General features: G+C 40.3%; 1 protein-coding gene across 3 annotated transcripts in view; it reads left to right on the top strand.

Moving 5' to 3' along the window:
- CHST9 (carbohydrate sulfotransferase 9) overlaps positions 1-21268 on the top strand; it is a 187364-nt gene that overhangs the window by 66758 nt on the left and 99338 nt on the right. For 2 of the 3 annotated variants that reach the window (XM_031690310.2, XM_031690312.2), the window contains one exon: positions 6945-6983. In XM_031690310.2, coding sequence (XP_031546170.1) covers positions 6945-6983 — 39 coding nt within the window. Of the gene's footprint in view, positions 1-1494; positions 1584-6944; positions 6984-21268 lie in introns of those variants that run through there. The other variant, XM_072949069.1, reaches the window with a different exon arrangement.

Below are 21268 nucleotides of genomic sequence, written 5' to 3' on the forward strand. Positions count from 1 at the left end.
TAAACAGCTAGTTTTTTTTAAAAAAAAAGTCTGCTGAAATATTTTTAACAAGCTCCTTTATTCAGGGAACCTTCCAAACCTAGAAACTGATTATAAATGGCTTATGGATAAATATCCTAACCCGACTCCTCCCTACCTTTTCCTCCCAACTATTTTTTTGTCCTTTCATGATTTATTGGCCACTAAGTAGTTCAGTGATTTGGCAAAGTTATTTAACAAATTTGAACCAAGTTTCCTTACCTGAAAATAGGTAAAATGTTTCTAAAATAGTGTAATATTTTGAAGAGAAAATGAATTAACATAAAATATGCTGGTGACAGTGGTGAGCACACAAGTGTTGTTCAGTAAACACGAGCTACTACGATTAGCATGCATATAATGATAGCGCTGTGCAAATATTACTTGGAAACGATAATGGAAGTAAAACTCAAATTGTTTCTGTTTTCAGTCGAAGTACAAGAGATAAGTAGGTACAGATAGATCAATTGATAGGTGGATGATAGGTAAACAGTTACTGTGTGTGTGTGTGTGTGTGTGTGTGTATATATATATATATGTCTTGTGTGCACACAACACAGACACACAAGCCCTAGAGAGAGAAGAGGAGAGAACAGAAAGGAGCATGCACTGAGGAGATGTTCTTTGCCTTGTTCCCAGACCACATAGCTCATAGGTACCACTGGTTAAGATGGAAAGTTAGTCCATCCAACTCCAAAGTCCGTGTTTATTTCACTGTATCCTGCTGTGTCCTGTGGGAAGAGGTTGACGAAGAAAATCTTGCATTTAGCTGGATTTTACATATTCATATTTTCTCTCATTACAATCGATAAGCAGGAATCTTTGGTATACTCATACCCAAAACAGCAGTCATGTTTTTAAGGTATCGATAAAGACATTTTTCTCCTCATTACCCAAATGCACATTTTGAAGATTACTTTTCTCATAAGTCTTGCATTAAAATAGCTAAACATGGCAATGGTGGTGACCTCGTCTTTAGGTTGGCTCTGCAAATCAGCTGGCACTGTCACCTAGTACCCTTGTCTGAAATTGAGGCATTTGAAGTGAGTAATTCTTAAAGCCCCTTCCTCTCTGAGTTCCCATAAAGTAAACAGAATCAAAACCCTGCCTCCTTCCACTTTGCCTAGTTAACTCAGAAGTACGGACATACTACAGATTCTTATTTTGCAGAAATATTGCCAATGTTTTTCCATTAAAATTTAGGTGAAACAAAACGATGTTAAAAAACAAATTCATGGGAGTTCACATTATATCGTCTGGTAGTTATGTTACTCTCCGCTGCCCCTGCTGCCTCTTTTTGAATAAGTAGCACGTGCACAGTAATTTTCCTTGTCATGATTCTATGCCTTCTTCATAGTGCATTTTGCCAAAGAAACATTGGACACAAATGAACATTCTCAGGTATCCTAGCAACAGGATGTGATTAATAATACCTCTCGGAGCAGGGCAGATAAAATGCCTGCAAGTGAATGCACACTCAGGACTGGCTACTGAGAAACTGGTAGTGCATGAGGGAAGCTCGATAAGATTCCATGACAGGCTTGATTACACAAGGACAGAGGCAGGTAGAAGAGAGGATCTTTTGGAGATTAGACTATGTCTGACTGTAAAAATGTGGGAGGTATATATGTGTGTATATATATATATATATATATATATATATCTCACATGTACATATATGTAATGCATTGTATATATGCATGTACATGTGTATACCCACTATTTACATTTGTAGACTACGATTCTAAAAATATGGGTGTGTGTGTGTTTGTGTGTATATCTCACATGTACATATATGCAGTGCATTATATATACATGCATATATATGCATATACATACACATATACACGTATGTGTGCACACCCACGATTTATATCTGTGTATAAGCATAAGTGCATATATATGTATGCACAAAATTTTCTGTTCATTAGAAGTGAAGTGAGATACTGAGCTGTGATACAAATGCCCCACTCATGATTAGTGAGACATCACTGGATTGCCATTTATGTGCTTGTGGTTTTAAAACATCAGAAACAATCACGTCGATGAAGAGACTATTTCCGTACTGAAATGTGCTATAAATGGATATATATTTAAGGATTCTCCGTGAAACAATATCAACTCCCAAGTCTAAAATGGCTTTTTAAAAAATCAAGACTCGGTTTTTATAAATAAATCGCCATGAGATGCAGAATTTTAGTGTTCACTTTCTCAGGAGAAAAATGGGACCCTGCAAATTCCATTTTTATGAGATCACGGTCCGCTTTTATTCCTCACAGGTGGAGTGCTCTATCCAGGCTTAAAGGGAAGTGAGCTGCAAACCATACTTTAATGTTTTGTTCTTCAAGTGGAATCTGTGACACAATAAAGCACAACTAGGGCAAAGTGCATGTTCATTATTCTGAAAGCCTCTGTTGTTTTATCACCCACTCTTCTAATGTAATAGTTTTCTAGGTTGTCAGTTGTAATGTAAATACTTGGTAAAAGCTCTGTTCTTGGTTGTACTTGCACTCAGTGTTAACAGCACTAAAATTGATTTCACGTTCTTTAGCATTTGAAGGAGGGCTGGAATAGGGCATAACTCTCTCTGTGCAACCCGCTCCCAAGCATTTGTGTTCCAGGCGCTGTGAGGCGTGAGGAGAGAGAAAGAAGATACACCCCTCGCCCTAAAGGAGGCCACAGTCCAGTTGGGGAGATAAACATGCAGCTAATTATAAACCAAACACTGGAGTTAGCACTGTAGCAAAGGTGCAAATAAAGGGCCAAAGGAGCGTAGAAAGAAGGGTGATTAATTCTGTAGGGAGAGGGGAGGTGGGGGAGGTGGCACAAAGCCTAAGGCTTCACAGAAGCTTCGGCGTGGGAGCTCAGCTCTGAAGGATGAGTAGAGTTTTGATGGATAGGAAGGACAGGACAGGACATTCCAGGAAGCAGAAACGTCACGTACAGGGAGCTGGAGTGAGAGGTGCAATTCCTAGCATCACTGGTGAGTGTTCTGAATGGTAGCAGAAGGCAGGTCATGGCCAGATCTTTCAGGGTCATAAATTTCATATTGAGGAACGTGTATTTTAATCTTTAATTGGGGTCAGACTACAGGGATGGCATAACCATCCCTAAAACCAATGAAATCGGTTAGGAGCCTGTAAAAAATATGGAGCCAGGAAAAAATATGAAGTTTATGAACAAGGGCAGTGGCAGGAAGAAAGGAGGGGTTAGATCTGAGGCTGCGTGAAAGGGAGGAGCCGATGATTCTTAGGTCCCGAGTTTGGGTGCCTGAGCAGATAGGAGGATGGCGCTGAAGATAAGCAGTTTTGGAGGGGAATATAATGGTGTAAGTTAAGGACTTGTGTCGTGAAGCAGAAAACACAAATAGAGATTTCCAGTAGGCCTAAGACCGAAGCAGATTTTGGACCTGGAGACGTAGGTCTCAAGAGTCATCTCTTTCTGTGCAGGTGATGATCACCCAGAGATAAGATCGCCTGTGCCGAGCGAGCTAAAGAGACTGAAAAAGAAACCTAGAGGGTTATCTCCAGTTAAGCAGTTCAATCTCCGTGTCCCTTGATCAATATAAGATTGTCTTACTTACCTAGTGTTAATGTTTCTCATTTGAGGTTTAGTGTGTATGTAACTAAGAACAGAAATGTAAGTCGATTCCCATAACAGAAGTAATAGCATAATAAAGCTAAGACACATTTCTGTAGCCCTCCACAGTTTACAGAGCCCTTTCATGTAACACGGGGGCAGAGAACGGCTTGAAATCTCAGTGAAAAAGACATTATCAGCAACGCCTTCCAGCCTCCCTTCTGAAACCTTGAACCCCAGTATTTTGTGTGAGTTTCCTCCATTTCTTGGTGGCTCTGCATGTGGATGTATTTAAGCCTCAGGACAATCCAGATAAGCAGGCTCTGATCCCCGCTTTCCAGATGAGAAAGTCAGGGAGACAGACTGATTTGCCACAGCTAACATGGCTGTAGGTATATTCTGTTGAGATAAATTAACCTAACCTTTCATAAAAAAATCATTCCATAAGTATTATTGCTATATAACAGTTTACCCAAAACTTGGCAGCTGAGAACAATGGTAAACATTTACCATCACATACAGTTTCTCTGGGAAAGTCTGGAGTAGCTAAGTGAATGATTCTGGGTCAGCGTGTCCCACAAAGTCGCAGTCAGGATATCAGCCAGAGCCGCAGCCATGTGAAGGTTTGGCTGGGGCTAGAAACATTAACACTAGGTAAGTAAGACAATCTTATATGCGCTGCTCAGATGCCGGGCAAATTGATGCCGACTGCTGGCAGGAAGGCTCAGTTCCTCCTTGGCTGTTGACAGAAGTCCCCAGCTCCTCATTGGCTGTTAACTGGAGGCCTCAGTTCCTCATTGGCTGTTAACTGGAGGCCTCAGTTCCTCATTGGCTGCTGACTGGAAGCCTCAGTTTCTCATTGGTTACTGACAAGAGGTCTCGGTTCCTCATTGGCTGTTGACAGGAGGCCTTAATTTCTTGCTGCCTGGGTCTCTCCATAAGGCTACTTTAGTGTCCTGGTTGGTATTATCTGGCTTCCTGGGAGGAAGTGATCTGAGAGAGAGCAAGATGGAAGTCACAATGTGTTTTAAGGCCCAACCTCAGAAGCCACACTTCATCTTTGTGCAAAATCCTATTGGCTACACAAGTCAGTCTAATTCAGCATGGGAGTGTACCACACAAGAACAGGAACACCAGGAGGAGGGTCACGAGGACTGTCGGGTCACCTTGGGGGCTGACTACCACACCCCATTATTTACCTTCAGTACATTCCTGGTCAACTTTCAGGATTTATGACTCATTCCTACACAAGTTAAAGACTCTCCAAAGAGATGGGGGTTTTTTTAAATCTTTTTTATATAGTTTATTTATAATTCAGGACATGAATAACATTTTTTAAAATTCATGAAAATGTTTGAGAGCCCCCAGTGTACAAAAATTGATCATCAAAAATAATTTTCAGTGGCTTGCCCAAGCCAAGTCTCAGATGAGGAGGTGCCCCATCACACTTGGTAATGAATGAAGCCTTTAAACGGACGATTGATGCCGTTTATCTGTTTGAATCATTGAAATAAATTGCATCAAACAAGTCCTCTGGTAATCACCCGAGTGAATGGAATGTGCCATTAATCAAGATGCCAGTTAGCTGAATTCTACACTTTGGGCAGCTGCACGAGTGAAAGATTGTACATTTTCCACCTTATGGTTTAGGATTTTGAAAGACGTAAAGGGCTGGTAGAAAAACTTAGATAAAGTTTACATACAGCTTCTGTAAATGCTCAATAAGCGGCTCCATCTGTGAAAAATCGATGGCTGACAGGAAAGTGATGGCTGGAAGGGTGGCCCTCGCTTACTCGTCACAAAACCAAGTCTCTCACCTCAGCTGTGGTGTTGACACACACCACTGCTCTGGTGCAAAGTTTCTGATTTAGGCCCATAAATATGCTGAAGTGTCCCAGAAACCCTGACTTAACTCCTGCTCAAAGTATTGCTGCGTCTCACTCATTTTCGTGCTGGCAAGTATTGTGAACAAGAAGGCACTTCCTCAGCCCTGTCTTCCTCATCACCCACTACTCTTCCAGCCCTCGCAGCCTCTCTGGTGTTCCCTACTGCGGCTCTGCTAAAACTGTTCTCACAATCTCTATCTCACAGCAGACATGGAAACTCAGCAGTATGGGATGCTGTTGGTACCCCCCCATACTTCCTAAAACTTGATTTGTGGTCCATGAACGACTGTGCTCTGTTGATCTCCATGGATCTCTGCTTCTTCTGTCTTCTCATGGTCCTACATCACAAAACAAGAACAGCATTTTTGTTTCCAGCCCAGCCCTCTGTTCTGTCTGCTTTTACGTTCCCATTTCCCCCCTTCCAGTCCAACCATCTTCTCAAGATGGACATTCTCTGCATCTGTAATTTCAATTCTGATCTCTCTCACAAGCTCTGTGTCCCTTTAGCACTTCCAGCTCCTTAAGTCTAAAACAGAACGCCCCATCCCTGTGCCCCCATCGCTTTTTACCGTTTCCCCGGATTGCATCATCACACCGCAAGTCACCTAGATGAACATTCGTCTTGACCATTCCACCTCCCTTGCTCTTCACATTTCGTACGAGGCCCTCCCTGGGCCCTGTTAGGTCTGCCTTCCTGCCCTCTCTTACATCCATCTTCCCCGCTCTCTGCTCCCGCTGACATACTCAGTCCATAATCTCTTGCCTCTCTGCCTAACCTCTAGGATCGCTCTCCTCCTGCTCAAAACTGCTGTCTTTCAGGTTCTCAAAGCAAGCCCTATGCAGACTCTTCTTGCTGAGATAGCCTTGGCTCACCCAGCCCATACTATTTCTTTGCCGAGAATCAATCCTTCCCCTTTTTCAGATTCCCCAAATCATACGTATCTCCCAAGGGCCAAATCAAATACCATTTTCTCCATAACTTCATGGGCATCCCCTTATTTCTTAAAGTAGTTGTTTCATCCTCTCATATCTTTAAACATGTACCCTTTGGAAGCACATCTCATTTCAGGTTGTATTGTCTGTTCTTTATCTCCCCTAGGAGGTTGTAAGAGGCCGTGGTCTTATGTTATGCAGGTGTTTGCTCCCACCTAGAATGGTGTGTTTTTCGTTCCATGGGGATTAGCAGCTTGTCGGCTTATTGTTGAGTAAATGACTGTTATTAACTGGATTTTTAAAACCCAGCAGCATATGTGATGCATACTCATTTATTTTTTACTTCCATAAATTGATTTGAGAAAATTTTCACCCCTTTCAGCTATGCCCAGTCATCTCTAGAAGCAGGTTGGACATGCCTGAAGTAGAGACGATCTGGAATTTGCCGTAAACTGGGCTGGGCGTTCATCTTGGTTACATCATATTTTCATGGCTGCTCGTTGTAACTGATCTGCCTTCTTATTTCAGGGAGAGTGGAGAAGAGAAGAGAACAAAGAGCAACTTCAGGTAAGATTTTGACTAATTGGCCTCAGCTTTACTTCATGTTTTTACTTCCACCTTTAAAAAAATCTGTTTGCAATTTAGTATTCAAAAACTCATGTAAAAATAGAACAGTTCATAGTCCTAGAATGAATTGATTTAAAATTAATTAAAATAAATGAATACATTGAGGTTTTTTTTCCTCTTTCACATCAATCATGTCCTTTTCATTCTTTCTATTCAAACAGAATTGCTACAGAATGTTCTTTGATTTTTCCATGATTACTGATTTCAAAATATGAAGGTCGTAATCGTTGACAGCCATTTCATTTTTCCCAAGTATCTGTGAGTCTCAGTTATTTTTCTTAAAGCCATTTATGTAGTTAATGTCCTTCAAGACAGTGTCCACTACTTAACCAAGAAGAATCTTTACATTTTGGAGGAATTTTAAGAAGCATGTGACTTCTAAACCGAATATATATCCAGAAGGGAATGATGCTGGCACAGCGCCGTCTCACATAGTAGGGGCCAATGTTAGCTATCTAATACAAAAATAAGGTTTTACATTTTCATATTTTCAACACTTGGCTTTTGGCTTAAAGTCATGCGGTAAGATCAGTTTTCACTTACCAAGTTAATCTTTGCATAAGGGCAATCTTGCAGCTCCTAATACCCTAAAATTGCCAGTAGTCCTAGAGGCTCGTCACCTTTCCCAAGTGTGTCCACCAACCTGTTATTCTATGATATGTGAGAGCCACCAACATAAAGACACGTTGCTCCCAAACATTATCTTCTTTCAACTTTTTGGTCTGGTTAGCAATGCGTTAGGTGTGTTTCCAAACAGTGGAGTCAGTGGAAAACAAAAATCTGTTTTAATCAAAAATATGTAAACAATTATCTGTCTGTCCTCCTCCTCAACCTTAGCATTCATCTCAGACAACTGGGCACTTTACTAGCTGCATGCTTTCCCTCTTAAATATTAGTATTTGTATTCTCCTTGAGGCTCTTTTAAAACCCGATCGTGAATGCCTTAGCAACAACAACAAAAAAGTGAAGACGAGGTGTCTGGTGGCCTCACAGATGCGATTACCGCCCTTATTGCTCCTTGGGGGAAAATTATTTATACTGTTCCTAAAATGCTATCCTTTAGGTATGGGCGTGAAGAAACTTTATAGTTGGGAAGAAAGCTAAATTGGCCAAAGTGCTAAACCAGATGCCTCTTTAAATTCCCTCCATGCTCATGGATTCTAATAGGCTGTGTGACCAAGGTGACACAAGGACTAGAGACAGAGGCAGGAAAAGAGCTCAGATTTTCTTCATTCTTTTTTCTCTCCAGTGTCCCACCATCCTAAGCTTTCTTTTCAAATCAAAATGCAAGTCACTTTGATACTGTGTTGAGTGTTTTGCTTTATAAAATATTTTTCAATAATTGGAAAATCTTTTTAGGGCAATAGGAAACACTAATCATCAAATTTATGAGGAAACTCCCTTTATTAGTGAAGCTAATTTGCTCCAGCTGATTCACAGCTTGTCAGTGTGTCCCATTTATTTGAGAAGGTGAAAGAAACTTTCTGTTGGAAAGTGAAGTCAAAGATGTAGCTAATGGACAGAGCTCAAATATGGGGGGAAATTTTGTTGGCTCCTCGTTATTTCAAAGAACACAAATCCTGCCCTCGGGAAATCTATATTTGTAAAGATAGTCTGAGTTTTCAAAGTCGGGGCATAACCTTTGGCAATGAGTCGTAAATATCTCCATGTTTTGTGATGCTAGTTTGAGCATCTGCACCTTTAGATAAAAGTATGCACCCGAGATACCAAGACCATGGGCATCTCTGGTTCTGACTTCCTGTCTGGACTTCCTTATATCATTTGTTGTTTATTCTGTTCAGATTCTATGTCTTGTCTGCTGATTTAGACCATACATTCCACATCCTCTTGCTTATAGTGCGTTCATCTCCCAGCTAAGGGAGAAAGAATTTAGAAAAAAAATATTGTAGACAAAAATATTCCTCATTAAAGTAAGGACTTCCAGGACCCTCACTCATTGGTTGGTTACTTCTTTGTTTAAAGAATCTTGCACTAAGAATGAAAGTCACAGAGGTAAGTTTTTCTCACAATAAAAAATAACTTCTTAACAAGGGCACCTCTCCAGGCCTGGGAAGAATGAGATTGTGTGTGTAAAGCTGTACAGAGGTTTGGCCATCACCTGCAAGTGATGTTGATGAGAGATTCATGAAGAGTTTGGTTGGACCGTTCCTCCGTTTCTTTCCAATTTTGTGTCTATGATTCTACTTACCGTTATTACTTTATTGAAATGGCTCTATTATGTGTGTATATGGATCAACACAAAAACTTTCAGTGGCTCTCATCTTATTATATAACTGAATGAGTCATATTCCAAAGCTGAGCTAAATTACTTTAGACTGAGTTGCCGCACCATAGAGCATATAGCTAATGGGGCTAAGACTGTGAAATAAAGTTGTTCTGTAGTCTGTTTAGCTTCTTTTGGGGAGAAAGTTGTTTGCATCCTGATTGTAACTCTGGCTGTTGTTACGAATATGATGCTGTTTTTGATCAGCTGGAAATGAGTGACAAGGGATGCGTATAACCTGGTGTCATTTTTTTTAAAAAGCTATGGTAAGCTTAGCCATTTTTGAAAAATAATTCAAAGCATATGCCGCTTGACGTTGAGTTTGGAAACCCATGTCAAATTCATACAACATGGCCAGCAACTTCAAAGCTAAATTTGGCTATTTGGGTTGGTAAATAATACTAAAAATATATGGCTGCGTAGTGGTAAACAGTCAAATATCAAGAGGCAGATTACTGATGTCATCAGTTATCTATTTGCCCTTGATTGTTTGAAGCACCCAATTTCCTCATCAGAAAAATAGAAAAAAAGAAAAGAAAAAGAAGCAGCCATACTACATAGATTATAACAAAGTCTGTATTGAGTTTGAAGTATTTTTATCTTATCAGGAGAAAGATCTCTTTAGGGGTCAAGGAAATCCTGTTTCTTTAAAAAGGAACCCAGCAAAAAATTCAAAGAAGAATTCTCACAGAGAAAGGGGCTTCATAAGTTATTATTTAGGAAAAGATGTATTAGAAGGCTTACAAACGTAGACTGTAGAGGCACCATCTGCTAAATGTGTATTGTTCCAATATTTTCCTAAAAAGGGAACACTTTCAAATCCAGTCAAGTATTGAATAAAGAGTAGTTCCAGTGGACAGAGAAGAATAAGAGTTACCGACAGAGATGATAAGGAGTATTTCAAAATAAAGTTGCGTTCTTTTCATTTATGACATTAGAACATCCTCGGGGTTAGAAATCCTTTTTTCATTTGCATAATTTGGGAAAAGTTACCAGTAAAGAAGAAGAATGTTATTTTTTTCCTCAACTCAAAAGGTGAAATGTATTATTGGAAATTCAGCAAATGGTGGAGCATCTGCTTTGTAAGCTCAGTCCTTGCTACTTACTTTTTTTTTTCTTTTAATGGAGGTACTGGGGACTGAACCCAGGACCTCGAGTGTGCTAAGCATGTGCTCTAGCACTGAGCTAGACCCTCCCTCAGCTACTTATTTTTTTTAATGAGCTTTTCGCTTCTTTGAAGTGTTCTAAACCAGCAATAGTACTTCCGTTTTGAAACTTTTAAACACACATTGAACATGCAGCCATTCAGGTTTTAAAAAGTTAGATACTGAATACATTGTTCCACCTGTGCGGGAATAGAATGTTCACTTACTTGTATGGTATTTATTGAATGCAAATTTTCAAGTGGATGCATATTTAGCATGATTTTTCTCGATGCAATTACTGTTTTGTAGTGCTTTTTGCTGTAATTCTTGTACCCTATCCAAAAAAAATCCTCAAAATAAGCACGAAAAGACCTAGTTGGTCATTGTTTTAATTAATGGTCACCAACATTAAACATATGAAGCTAGCAGGCAGATTATGTTACAACAAACACATTGAAGTAAACTATCATTCTTGAAAAGCGCATCATTTCTTGGACATTAATATTTTGTAATATTCTTCATGTTTTATCCTCACTTTGAGAGTCATTATTCCAATTAGACTCAAGATTGAAAACGCCTATCATCTTAATGTCTTCATAGCTTGCAAAAACCCTTGTCCCTTAATAATACTATATTTCTTATTTGAAGGTTGCTAAAAGAGTAGATCTTAAAAGTTCTCATCACAGGGAAAAAAAGAAACAAATTTGTAACTATGTGCAGTGAAAAATGTTAACTAGACTTATTGCAATATATACAAATATTGAATCATTATGCTGTACACTTAGAATTAATATAATGTGTGTCGATTATATCTCAATTAAAAAAAAAACAAACTCTTGTCTGGATTCCATCTCATTTGACACCACAGAGGAGCAAAGAAGGAATCTGAGGAGACCTTTTTAAGTAGATACATTCAATTTGATAAATATTTTCATGGTCCAGGCTTTGTGCTTGATACTGGAGATGCAATGATGAATAAGATATGGCATTAATGTTTTGATTCATCCACTTTCAGCTGGGAGAGAAAAAGAAGTACATACAGATGATTATAATACAGCATGAATTGTGCCTTTTAGGGAATCACGTACAAGGTGTCATGAAAATTTCAAAGAAGCGTTCATAGAAGAGGAGAGGCTTGAGCTGGTCCTTGAAGAAAGAATTGGAATTTAATACATAGAGAAGGGGAGAGGGCTGGCTTTCCAGAGAGACAAAGACAAGAGAAAGCATGGCCTATTGAGGGGAAGGTTAGTGGTTAATAAGACTGGAGTGTAGTCATAAATGGATAGGAGGCAAGAGATGTGGCCAGACAAGTAAGCATGAGCCAGAATCAGCAAGGACCATTACGCCATCCCATGGAGTTTGGACTTTATGCAGTAGCTGTGGGAAGCTGATGAAAGGCAAGGAATTACATAATCTATTTGCATTTTATAAACGTCCTCCAGAGGAAGTGTGAATGGAAGGGGAATTGACTGGAGGCAGGGAAATCAGGTGGTACATCTCTTGAAGTATCTAAGAATGCAAGGATGAGGGTCTGAGGGGTCTGAGGGCAGACAGTGTCATTAGAGAGGGAGCTGAGGAATGGGAATGCAGATTATTTACAAGGTAGAACTGCCCGTTTGATTGGGTAGGGGAGGTAAAGGAGGATGACTCCTAGGTGTCCAGCCTAAGAAATGAGATGAACAGTGCACTCCACCTAGGGAGCCCAGGAGGAGGGGCAGGTCTGGTGGGGAAATGATAAATTGTGTCGTATCTTTGTTGATTATAGTGTGACCTCTGGGAAATGAAGGCAGAAATGTCAAGAATGTTGAATAAGCAGCAGGCATCACAAGGCAGGAACTCCGGAGACAGGTCTGAGATGCAGGCTTGCCTTTCAAGTCGTTGGCCCCTGGATAAGAGTGGAAGCCCTGGTTATAAATGAGTTGGCCCAGAGAGAGATGGGGGTTTGAGAAGGGAAGAGGCGAGGACGCATCCTTGGAAAATCCCTGACATTGACAAAGAACATGGTGAGAGAAACCAGAGGCCAGAGCCTGAGAAAGGTCCATCAGCGTTGTCCTCTGGGAATCAGCAGAGTTCTCTGTGTCTGAACCCAAGAGAGGGAGAAAGACAGAAGAAGAAGGAGGGATTGGCCAAGCATGTCAGATGCCCCAGAGCAATCAAATAAAATAAGCACTGAAAAGTGTCCCTTGGAGTTGGGGGGAAAACTCTGCTGGTCCCCACAAAGAAATCCTTTTTTAGGAGTTCTGTCAGGGAAACCCAGATAGCGATGGGTTGAGTGAGGGAGTAGAGAACAACTAAGAACAAATGCAGACTTGCTCTTTCAAAGAGTTTGCCCGTGGAGAGGAGGAGAAAGAGACAGAGACAGACACAGGACAGAATCGTTCAGCCATTAAGTCGGGGGAATCGATGTTCACTGAGATCTGCTCTTTCAGGCTCTGTGCTCAGGGCCTTCTGTTTTACTCCAAGAGTGGCCTTGTGAACTTTGTTCATGGTCAACATCTTACGAATTGGAAAACTGAGATGTGGAGAAGGGAAGTAACGTGCCTTCGACCCCGTGGGTGAGCTGGCAGCGCCGGGAGTGACGCGTAGGCGGTGGCTTGCTGGAGCGGCTCGTCTCTCCGGGGAGGTGTTGGGAGAGAACCGTGGGGCGTGTCTGTTCCCGGCTCTGTGGTCCGTGAGGTCGTGGAGGAGCTTCAGCGGGCTGTGGTGGGAGCATTTACACCGCAGAAATTGCCGAACATTACAAAGCCGTGTGGGTTGGCTGGCTTGTTACCGGAGAGCCAGTTCTTAAACGCTGACCAGCGCACCACCGGATCGGATCTCGGCCTGAGAGCAGAGCCTCTGCATCTCCCACTGCTTGGCCACGGTCCCTCTGTTAGCCAACAAATAACAAAGCTGAGGCTCAAACCAGACCTGCGATCCACATTCAGCCCAAAGCAGGCCCCAGGGCTTCAGTGAAAACATAAGTAAAATACTCGTTTCTCGTATTCTGTGCCCACGTGGCTCAGGTTGGTATAAACGGTGTCTCATGTTTATCCGTCCTCTGGTTCTAAGCTACCAGTTTTCTGCTTCCGCCTCCCAGGCAATCCGTCTCTGGCCCGTTTGTTTTTTTAAACAGCTTTTCTGAAGGACTGACTCTCTGAACTGTGTTCGTGAAATCAATGTAAAAAAAAAAGTAACCAATTCTCTCTGGGTTTATGGTTTCAGAGCAATATTTATCATTGAGTGAAATAAGGTATCTTAGATGCATGTTTCCATCCACAACCTGGAAGACATTTGCACCAGCTTTTCATTAAAAGGAGTCTTGAAGAGTTTATTTTTAAACAAACTTCATTTTCCGGCTAGTCGAATTTATGCTAGAGAATGAATGAACACAGCTGTGCCACGTTGTTTTGAAAATCCCTTAAATTTCATTGTGTGACACTGCATTTAAAGCAGTGTGTGTGTGCAGACTGAAGAAATCTGTAACGATGAACAGCTAATGTGGGAGAGATTGCCAGCATCACCCCAGATCGTCAAAGTATAGGTAGAAATACAACTCTCTGAAATTCCCTCACGTGTTTAATTTGGATGGCTAGTATAGTGCACAGAGCAGGACTTATCTGCACACAGTTGAGACTTGAAACATGGTTTCTTTAGGCAGCAGGGAAGAAATACTCTTTCACTGCATCACAAAAGATTTCCCCTTAAAGCCGTGTGGTGTGTAACTGAAAAAGAGAAAACTTTTAACCAGGTTGATTCTTGAGCAACATCTCTGTGTTTCTTTCATCCAGGAGAGAAAAATGAAGAAGAGTTTCATGATTTTGTTAGCCAAAAATTACTTCGGGCTTTTGGCTTAAATTAAATATTCTGTAAGAAAGCCACAAGGAACTCCCAATTAAAATCGAAAGGAATGCAAATAAAAAATGGACTTTCAGGAGCTCTGTGATGGAGCTCATTAAAGCAGTACGAGCCAGAGCAGAGCCTCAACCAAATTAGGCTCATGCTGGTTTGAATTTACTGTGGAATTTGCATCAAAGGGCACCAAGGTGTGTGTATCAGTCAATAGAACAGTAACTACACTGTCACCTGACCTGATACGGGAATGGAGCATCCTAGGTAAACATGTACTTTGATTAGTTGAAAGTGGCACTTATATTAACAAACGATAAAAAATGCCCACAGGAATAGAATATCATGATCCTTAGGCGTTCTTGTGAAAGGAGCCTTAAGTCGTACCAGATTTTCCCACAAAGAAAACAATGAACTTGTATTTCTAACCAAGGGACAGATGCCCAACTTGCTTTTTTTTTTTTTTTCAGTAGAAATGATCACAAACATTTTAATCAACTGTAAATGATATACTTGTACCCTGTGTAACTGGAAACCTGCTAAAGTGAATGGAGTCATTGGAGCTGAGCAATACAGTCATCAGTCGTATAAATTGTCCTATTATCTCACTGGAAAATTCCCAGATAAGAGGATTTGCAGCACAGGAGAGAAGCCATGAGACTCTGAGGAAACAAGAAACAGCCGAAGACGGCTGACCCCAGGAGTGAGGTTATGACTTGAGTGGCCATCGGAGGAACTCTGAAAGGGGCAGAGCCTTAGCTGGAGAAGGAGACAGCGCCACCAGGGGAGGTACAAGGTGTGGGGAAGAGCGGGGTCAGGGGACTCTTCCAGAAACAGCTGAGTCGTCTAGTCAACTAATTCATACTGAGGGGCTAATGAATGGCCGTAAATTACTGCATTACTGACTCCAGATAGCACATTTAAATTTTATTCAATGTGATCATCAGTGTCTTAGCTTGCCTTTGAACTATTTATAGAAGATGATCCTGACCGTGGCCCATGCCTTTGTTTGGTGTCTTTATCTTGTCTGAGTCCTCACCAAGTGGCTCTTGAATCTCTTTGCTTACCTGCATTTGCTTACACATCTCCACTATGTAGTTATTAGCATGACTATAAATCTCTTATTTCTCACTGCACAGAAACAATCTATATTTCTCAGTCAAATGTGTTCTTTTCCTCCTCAAAAATATCCCTGAAATGCAATTCTACCCAGGCCTTCTCTGAGAACGCAGCTCTCTGTTAAACACCACATTCAGACCTGACCTTATTTAGTGCATTTTTCTATTGTTTTCTTTGACCATTTTTGTATCTAATCTGCTGGCTTCCCTGCCACTCGAAAATGTTTATGCTGGGACATATAGATCAGTAAATATGAACTATATTAAATTTAATGCTTTTCATTGACTCATAATGCCTGGAAATGCCCTAAGTCTTTCTGGAGTAATATAGTTATTTTCCCACTAAAGGTTTTAAAAATGTGTCTAATTACAGTAAAATACACATAACGAATTTTACCATCTTAACCACTTCAAATGTGCAGTCCAGCGGCACTGAGTATCTTCACATTGTTAAGCTAGCATCACCACCATGCGTCCGCGGAACGCTTTTCATGTTGCACAACTGAAACTCTGTGCCTATTAAACAACTCCCCTTTTTTCCCTCCCCCTAACCTCTGGCAGCCACCCTTCTACTTTCTGTCTCTACAGATTTGATTATCTTAGGACCTCATATAAGTAGAATTATATAATATTTGTCTTTTTGTGACTGGCTTCTTTCACTCAGCATAGTGTCTTCAAGATTTATCTATGCTGTAGCATGTGCCAGAATTTTCTTGCCTTTACAGGCTGAGCAATATTCAGTTGTATGGATATACTGAATTTTGTTTATCCATTCATCCATCAGTAGGCATTTGGGTTGCTTCCACCTTTTGGCTATTAGAATGATGCTGCTATGAACATGGGTGTACAAATACCTCTTCGAGACTCTGCTTTTGATGCTTTTGAATATACAGCCAGAAGTAAAATTATTGGATCATATGGTACCCTATAAGGTTTTAACCTAGGCAGAAAGAATGATTAGATTTGTAAGATTCTCTAGATTTCATAATTATTTATTTGCTTATTTGGTTTTGTTCCCTCTCTCTTGCTTGCTTCTAGATCCAATAGAAATACAATTCAAAACAGAGATGTAAACTGAAATTTTTGAGTAGCCACATTTTAAACAAGTAAAAAGAAATAGATGAGATTAATGTAATCATATGCTATTTAACCCAGTATATTAAAAACTATCATTTCAACCTGTAATCTATATAAAAAATGATAAATGAGATGCTAGAAACTCTGCATTTGCCAGACACACAACGAAGATCCACAGTGCCCAGGATACCACAGTTAAAGAAAACTGTAGTCCCGCCCAAACAACAAAGTTGTGTTTAATGGAAACATGTTTTACACTGCTTCATTTTTTAAATTTAAATTTAAATTAATTAAACTCTGCAAGTCAGTTCCTCAGTTGTACTAGCCACAGAACAAGTGTTCGGTCAGGGGCTCGCCCAGCGGACCGTGCAGAGCTGAACATTTCCGTCCCCACGGGAAGTTCTGTTGGACAGCACTGCTCTAGGCTTCGTCCTCCCCCTCCCCCCCCCCCGCCTCCAGGGCAGGGAACTTGGATCTCCTTCTTACCAGCGTAGCCTTATCACCTGGAGCGTAGTAAGCACTGAATGCACAGATGTTGGATGAGCTACTAAATGTATTTAGCAAACTCTCCATTATTGAATGCTCTCCATTCTCCAGGCACTGTCCTGGCACCAGGACCGGACTGAGTGAGCCTGTATCGGCAACATGCCCAGTCCTGGAATGCCTGTCCGGAGACTGAGGTCCTTGCATGTTCTTGGTTCTTGATTTCTTGAGCTTGGTTTTGAATAAAATGGAACAGTGTCTGGAAAACAAAGACAGAAGTTGCTTATGGTTCTGTTTTGTCCCTGGGGCCTTTCACCAGGCCTGGAAGAAGTAAATATTGGTTCAACCAAACAAGGAACAAGTGGTTTTGTTAAATCATCCCACACAGAAAATGGTCCTGTGAGTTTCCTAAGGGAAGAATTCCTGGAGAATGGTGGGAAGAAATTGCAAAGGGAATATGAGAAAACCAGGGAAGTGGGAACACATGTGAGAAGGGTCTGAGCCCCCTAGTCAGAGCATTTGGGGTACAGAGGATCATCTTTTAACCACCCCCAGAGCCGTGAGTGCCTCCTTAGCCAGAAATTCATGCAAACTTTCTTAGTTCTGCATATTAATTCCTGCATCCTAATTCAGTTTGGAAGTGAAGTCATTCATTTATTCATTCATTTGTTGAAGATTAAAAGAACATTTATTATTTGCTACTGTGAGTCAAGGGCACAGCACCGAAGTTCTATCTGAGATGGGGAAAAATCTCATACATATTTTAAAAAATTCTTTGATTTGATGATTTGGAGTATTTGGGGGGTGGGATGGTGTTTTCTGAACTTTGCCTTCAGATTTGCTACAGATGAATCTTGGTTGCCTCAGAGTCAGTCTGTTTGCCTGAACAGATAATGAATATTACCTTTTAGATCACTGCAACATTAAAAACAAGGCACAAAAATCACTGTTTCTTTAATAATTCAGCCTTTCTGGTGCTTGTTGATTTTCAGTATTCTGCTATTAATTTTCAAAAGTGTACGTAAATACAGGGAAAGAATGTTATTTTCAAGCAGAATTCCTCCCCTACCTGCCTACATGCAACTGGAAATGGGAGTCTACCTTCAGAAGCAACTGGGGGAGATCGGACTGAAAGGAGATTGTAGGATTTCATTAACATTGCATCTCACGCCTTAAGCGCAACTCTCTGTTGCATCTCTTTTACTTGCAGTCAAGCACATTTATCAGTAACTCATTTGCCATTAATATAGGGGCTTCTAAATCTTAGAAAATAATAGGATATGAATATGACAATTTCTCTGTCATGGGATGTTCAATTTTTTTTCAAAACAAAACTTTTGCATTGAAGTATAGTTGATTTGCAATGTTGTGTTAGTTTCAGGTATACAGCAAAGTGATTCAGTTTTATATATATATATATATGCATACATATATATTCTTTTTCCATTATAGGTTATTACAGGATATTGAATATAGTTCCTTGTGCTGTACAGGAGGTCCCTGCTGTTTGTCTATTTTATATATAGTAGTGTGTATCTGTTGATCCCAAACTTCTAAATTATCCCTCCCGCCTTTTTTTTTTAATTGCAAAGTGACCCTAACAAGTGTTTGCATGCCTTCCTAGTGTCCGCCCTCGCCAGGCCTTCTCAGCAGAAGGAAACAGTAGTGGTCTTTGTGTGCTGGGGGACAGCTGTGCATCGACTTCCTGGGAATTATAAAGGCATTTGTGAAAAGAGGAGCCGAACCATTCAAAGTAGGCTTAATTAACATGTTTGTAGAATCACCGCTGTAAACTAAAAAAAAAAAAAAAAAAATTACCTCTTATTCAAATATATAACTCATAGTTCATATATAAATATGAATTATTGCTGTATTTTTAATGTTAATTAAATGACCATGTTAAAAATCACTGCACTGGTTTAGCTAAAATAATTTGGGGCCTAAAATAACCAACACGTAAAGAGTTTTGGCTACATCATTCAGGATGGTGTTTTTGATTGTCGAATATATTACAATGTTAACATCTTCCTTTATTTAATTTGATGCAAATGTACAGAATTTGTTAAACAGTAGAATGTAAATGCATTCCTAGAATTGAATTTACCTTTCTGGCATTTATTGAAAAAAACAAGAAAAAAATCATTTGCCCCCTCCACATGAGGAAGAAAATCAAGAGAGAGAATCAGCTGAATACTTTTTAACTCCCTAACAGAAGTCTTTAAGTAACAACTTCCTAATACATCTGGATTAGATCCTGGTTTCACATTAAAGGACCAGTAATGTCCTATGCTTAGTATTCTAATGATGGCCACAATGTCTGAATTTCACTGAACTTTTCAGGAAACAGTTAACCTTGGCAGTTGTCAGAGTCATTGAGAGATTGTAAAAAACCAAACAAGCAAAAACTAGATGGCTTTGAAAGATGGAGTTCACTGTCTCCTGTTTTTAAGTAATGCGTGGGAAGATCTGCTGTGCAGCACTGACCTGTCGTGAACAACACTGTATTGTACACTTAAAAATACGTTCAAAGGGTAGATCTCTTTCATGTTAAGTGTTCTTACCACAATAAAATAAAATTTAAAATAAATTAAATGATCTAAGCAGTCAGGTGTTGTCTAACAGGGGTCATCAACTAGCTGCAGGTATGATGAAACTGATAAGATGACCAGAATGTCAGAACCGATCATGAATGGTCCAGTCCTTTGCTCAGGCAGTTAGAGGTTTAGAATTTTCTGGTCCCACCCAGTAGTGGGGGAGTTCTGAGACCACTTGGCTCCATCTGATGGACGGAGAAATATGGTCTTAAGAAATGAAGGTTTTTCATTCTTCTGTATGTTTGGAAATTTTCATAGTAAAATGTTGAAGAAAGAAACTGAGGAAAGAAGGAAGGAAGGAAAGAAGGGAGGGAAGAGGGAGACAGCAGTGCCTGTTTTTCCTTCTGTAGAAACCCTACAATGTAACTAACTCCAGGTCACATTGTATTTCCAGCAGTGATCTTTGTGCTGGGTGATTGCCAGTTCACGCAAGCAGAGGGGGGAAGTAGGGTTTCTGGTTTTACTGTCCATCCCTCTTCTTTCTTCCCTGAAATTGGAGAGAAAGAAGAGCTGGAACAAGTCCAGTCATCCTCAGCTTGGGGACTTACCTTCAGAGGAAGATTCCTGCTTCTTCTGTGTCCCTTCAGATGAACCGATGCTCCTTACTCCCCTCTTTTCAGCAACTTGAATCATCCCGCATCTGTATTCAATCTGCTTTCAGGATTATATCATATACACTGTTGCACTGCCATGAAGCACATGTGCTTTTTATAGGTAGATAATGCACAACATCTTTATTTTAAACCTTTTAACTAGTTTTTCTCGTTTTAAATAATCTACTTCAGTAGGCTCCTATTTTTCTATTTTCAGTTGGTCCAGTGTAAAGGTTAAGAGTACATACAAGCTCTAATCTGGAGCTCAGGTGAGCGACACAGTTTAAGACTTGGGAGTCAGCAGTGTAAACAGAGACTGTATTTCAGATGAAAAGAAAAAGGTTCACGTGGATCATGCTGGTTAGCAAAACAATCCTGAAAATGCAGAGAAGGGAAGGAATGATGTGAACACCCTTCCAAATCAGGTGCATTATTTTATGGGCATAGCTCCTTTTTGGAGCCAGAGCTTACAATGAAGAAATACTGGACATGAGTTCAAGTCTCACATCTAAAGAGCAAAACCTGCGGCCACAGAACAGGACAAGAAAGAATTCAGAAACTGAGACTTTGATTTTGAATTCTCTGGCAGTTACATACACCCTGCTGGTGGGAATGCAAAGTGGTGTAGTCACTATGGAAAAACAGTATGGAGGTTCCTCAAAAAACTAAAAATAGAACCACCATATAGTCCAACAATCCCACTTGTGGGTGCTTATCCAGAAGAATTGAAACCAGAATGTGTAAGAGATATTTGCTATCCCATGCCCATGGCAGTGTTATTCACAATAGCCAAGATGTGGAAACCCCTAAAGGTCCATTGACAGATGAATGGATAAAGAAAATGTAGTCTATACATGCAATGGAATACTATTCAGCCTTCAAAAAGAAGGAAGTTCTGTGACATGCAACACCATGGAGGAACCATGAGGACATTATGCTACGTAAAATAAGCCAGACCCCAAAGACAAATATTACATGATTCCACTTATATAAGGAATCAAAAATAGTCAAGGTCATAGAATCAAAGAGTGAAATGGTGGTTACCTGAGGGGGTGGGGGAAGAGTGGGGAAGGAGGTTACTAATCAACAGGCATAAAATTTCA

Source organism: Vicugna pacos, chromosome 24 (assembly GCF_048564905.1).
Source record: "Vicugna pacos chromosome 24, VicPac4, whole genome shotgun sequence".
In the NCBI taxonomy this organism is placed as follows: domain Eukaryota; kingdom Metazoa; phylum Chordata; class Mammalia; order Artiodactyla; family Camelidae; genus Vicugna; species Vicugna pacos.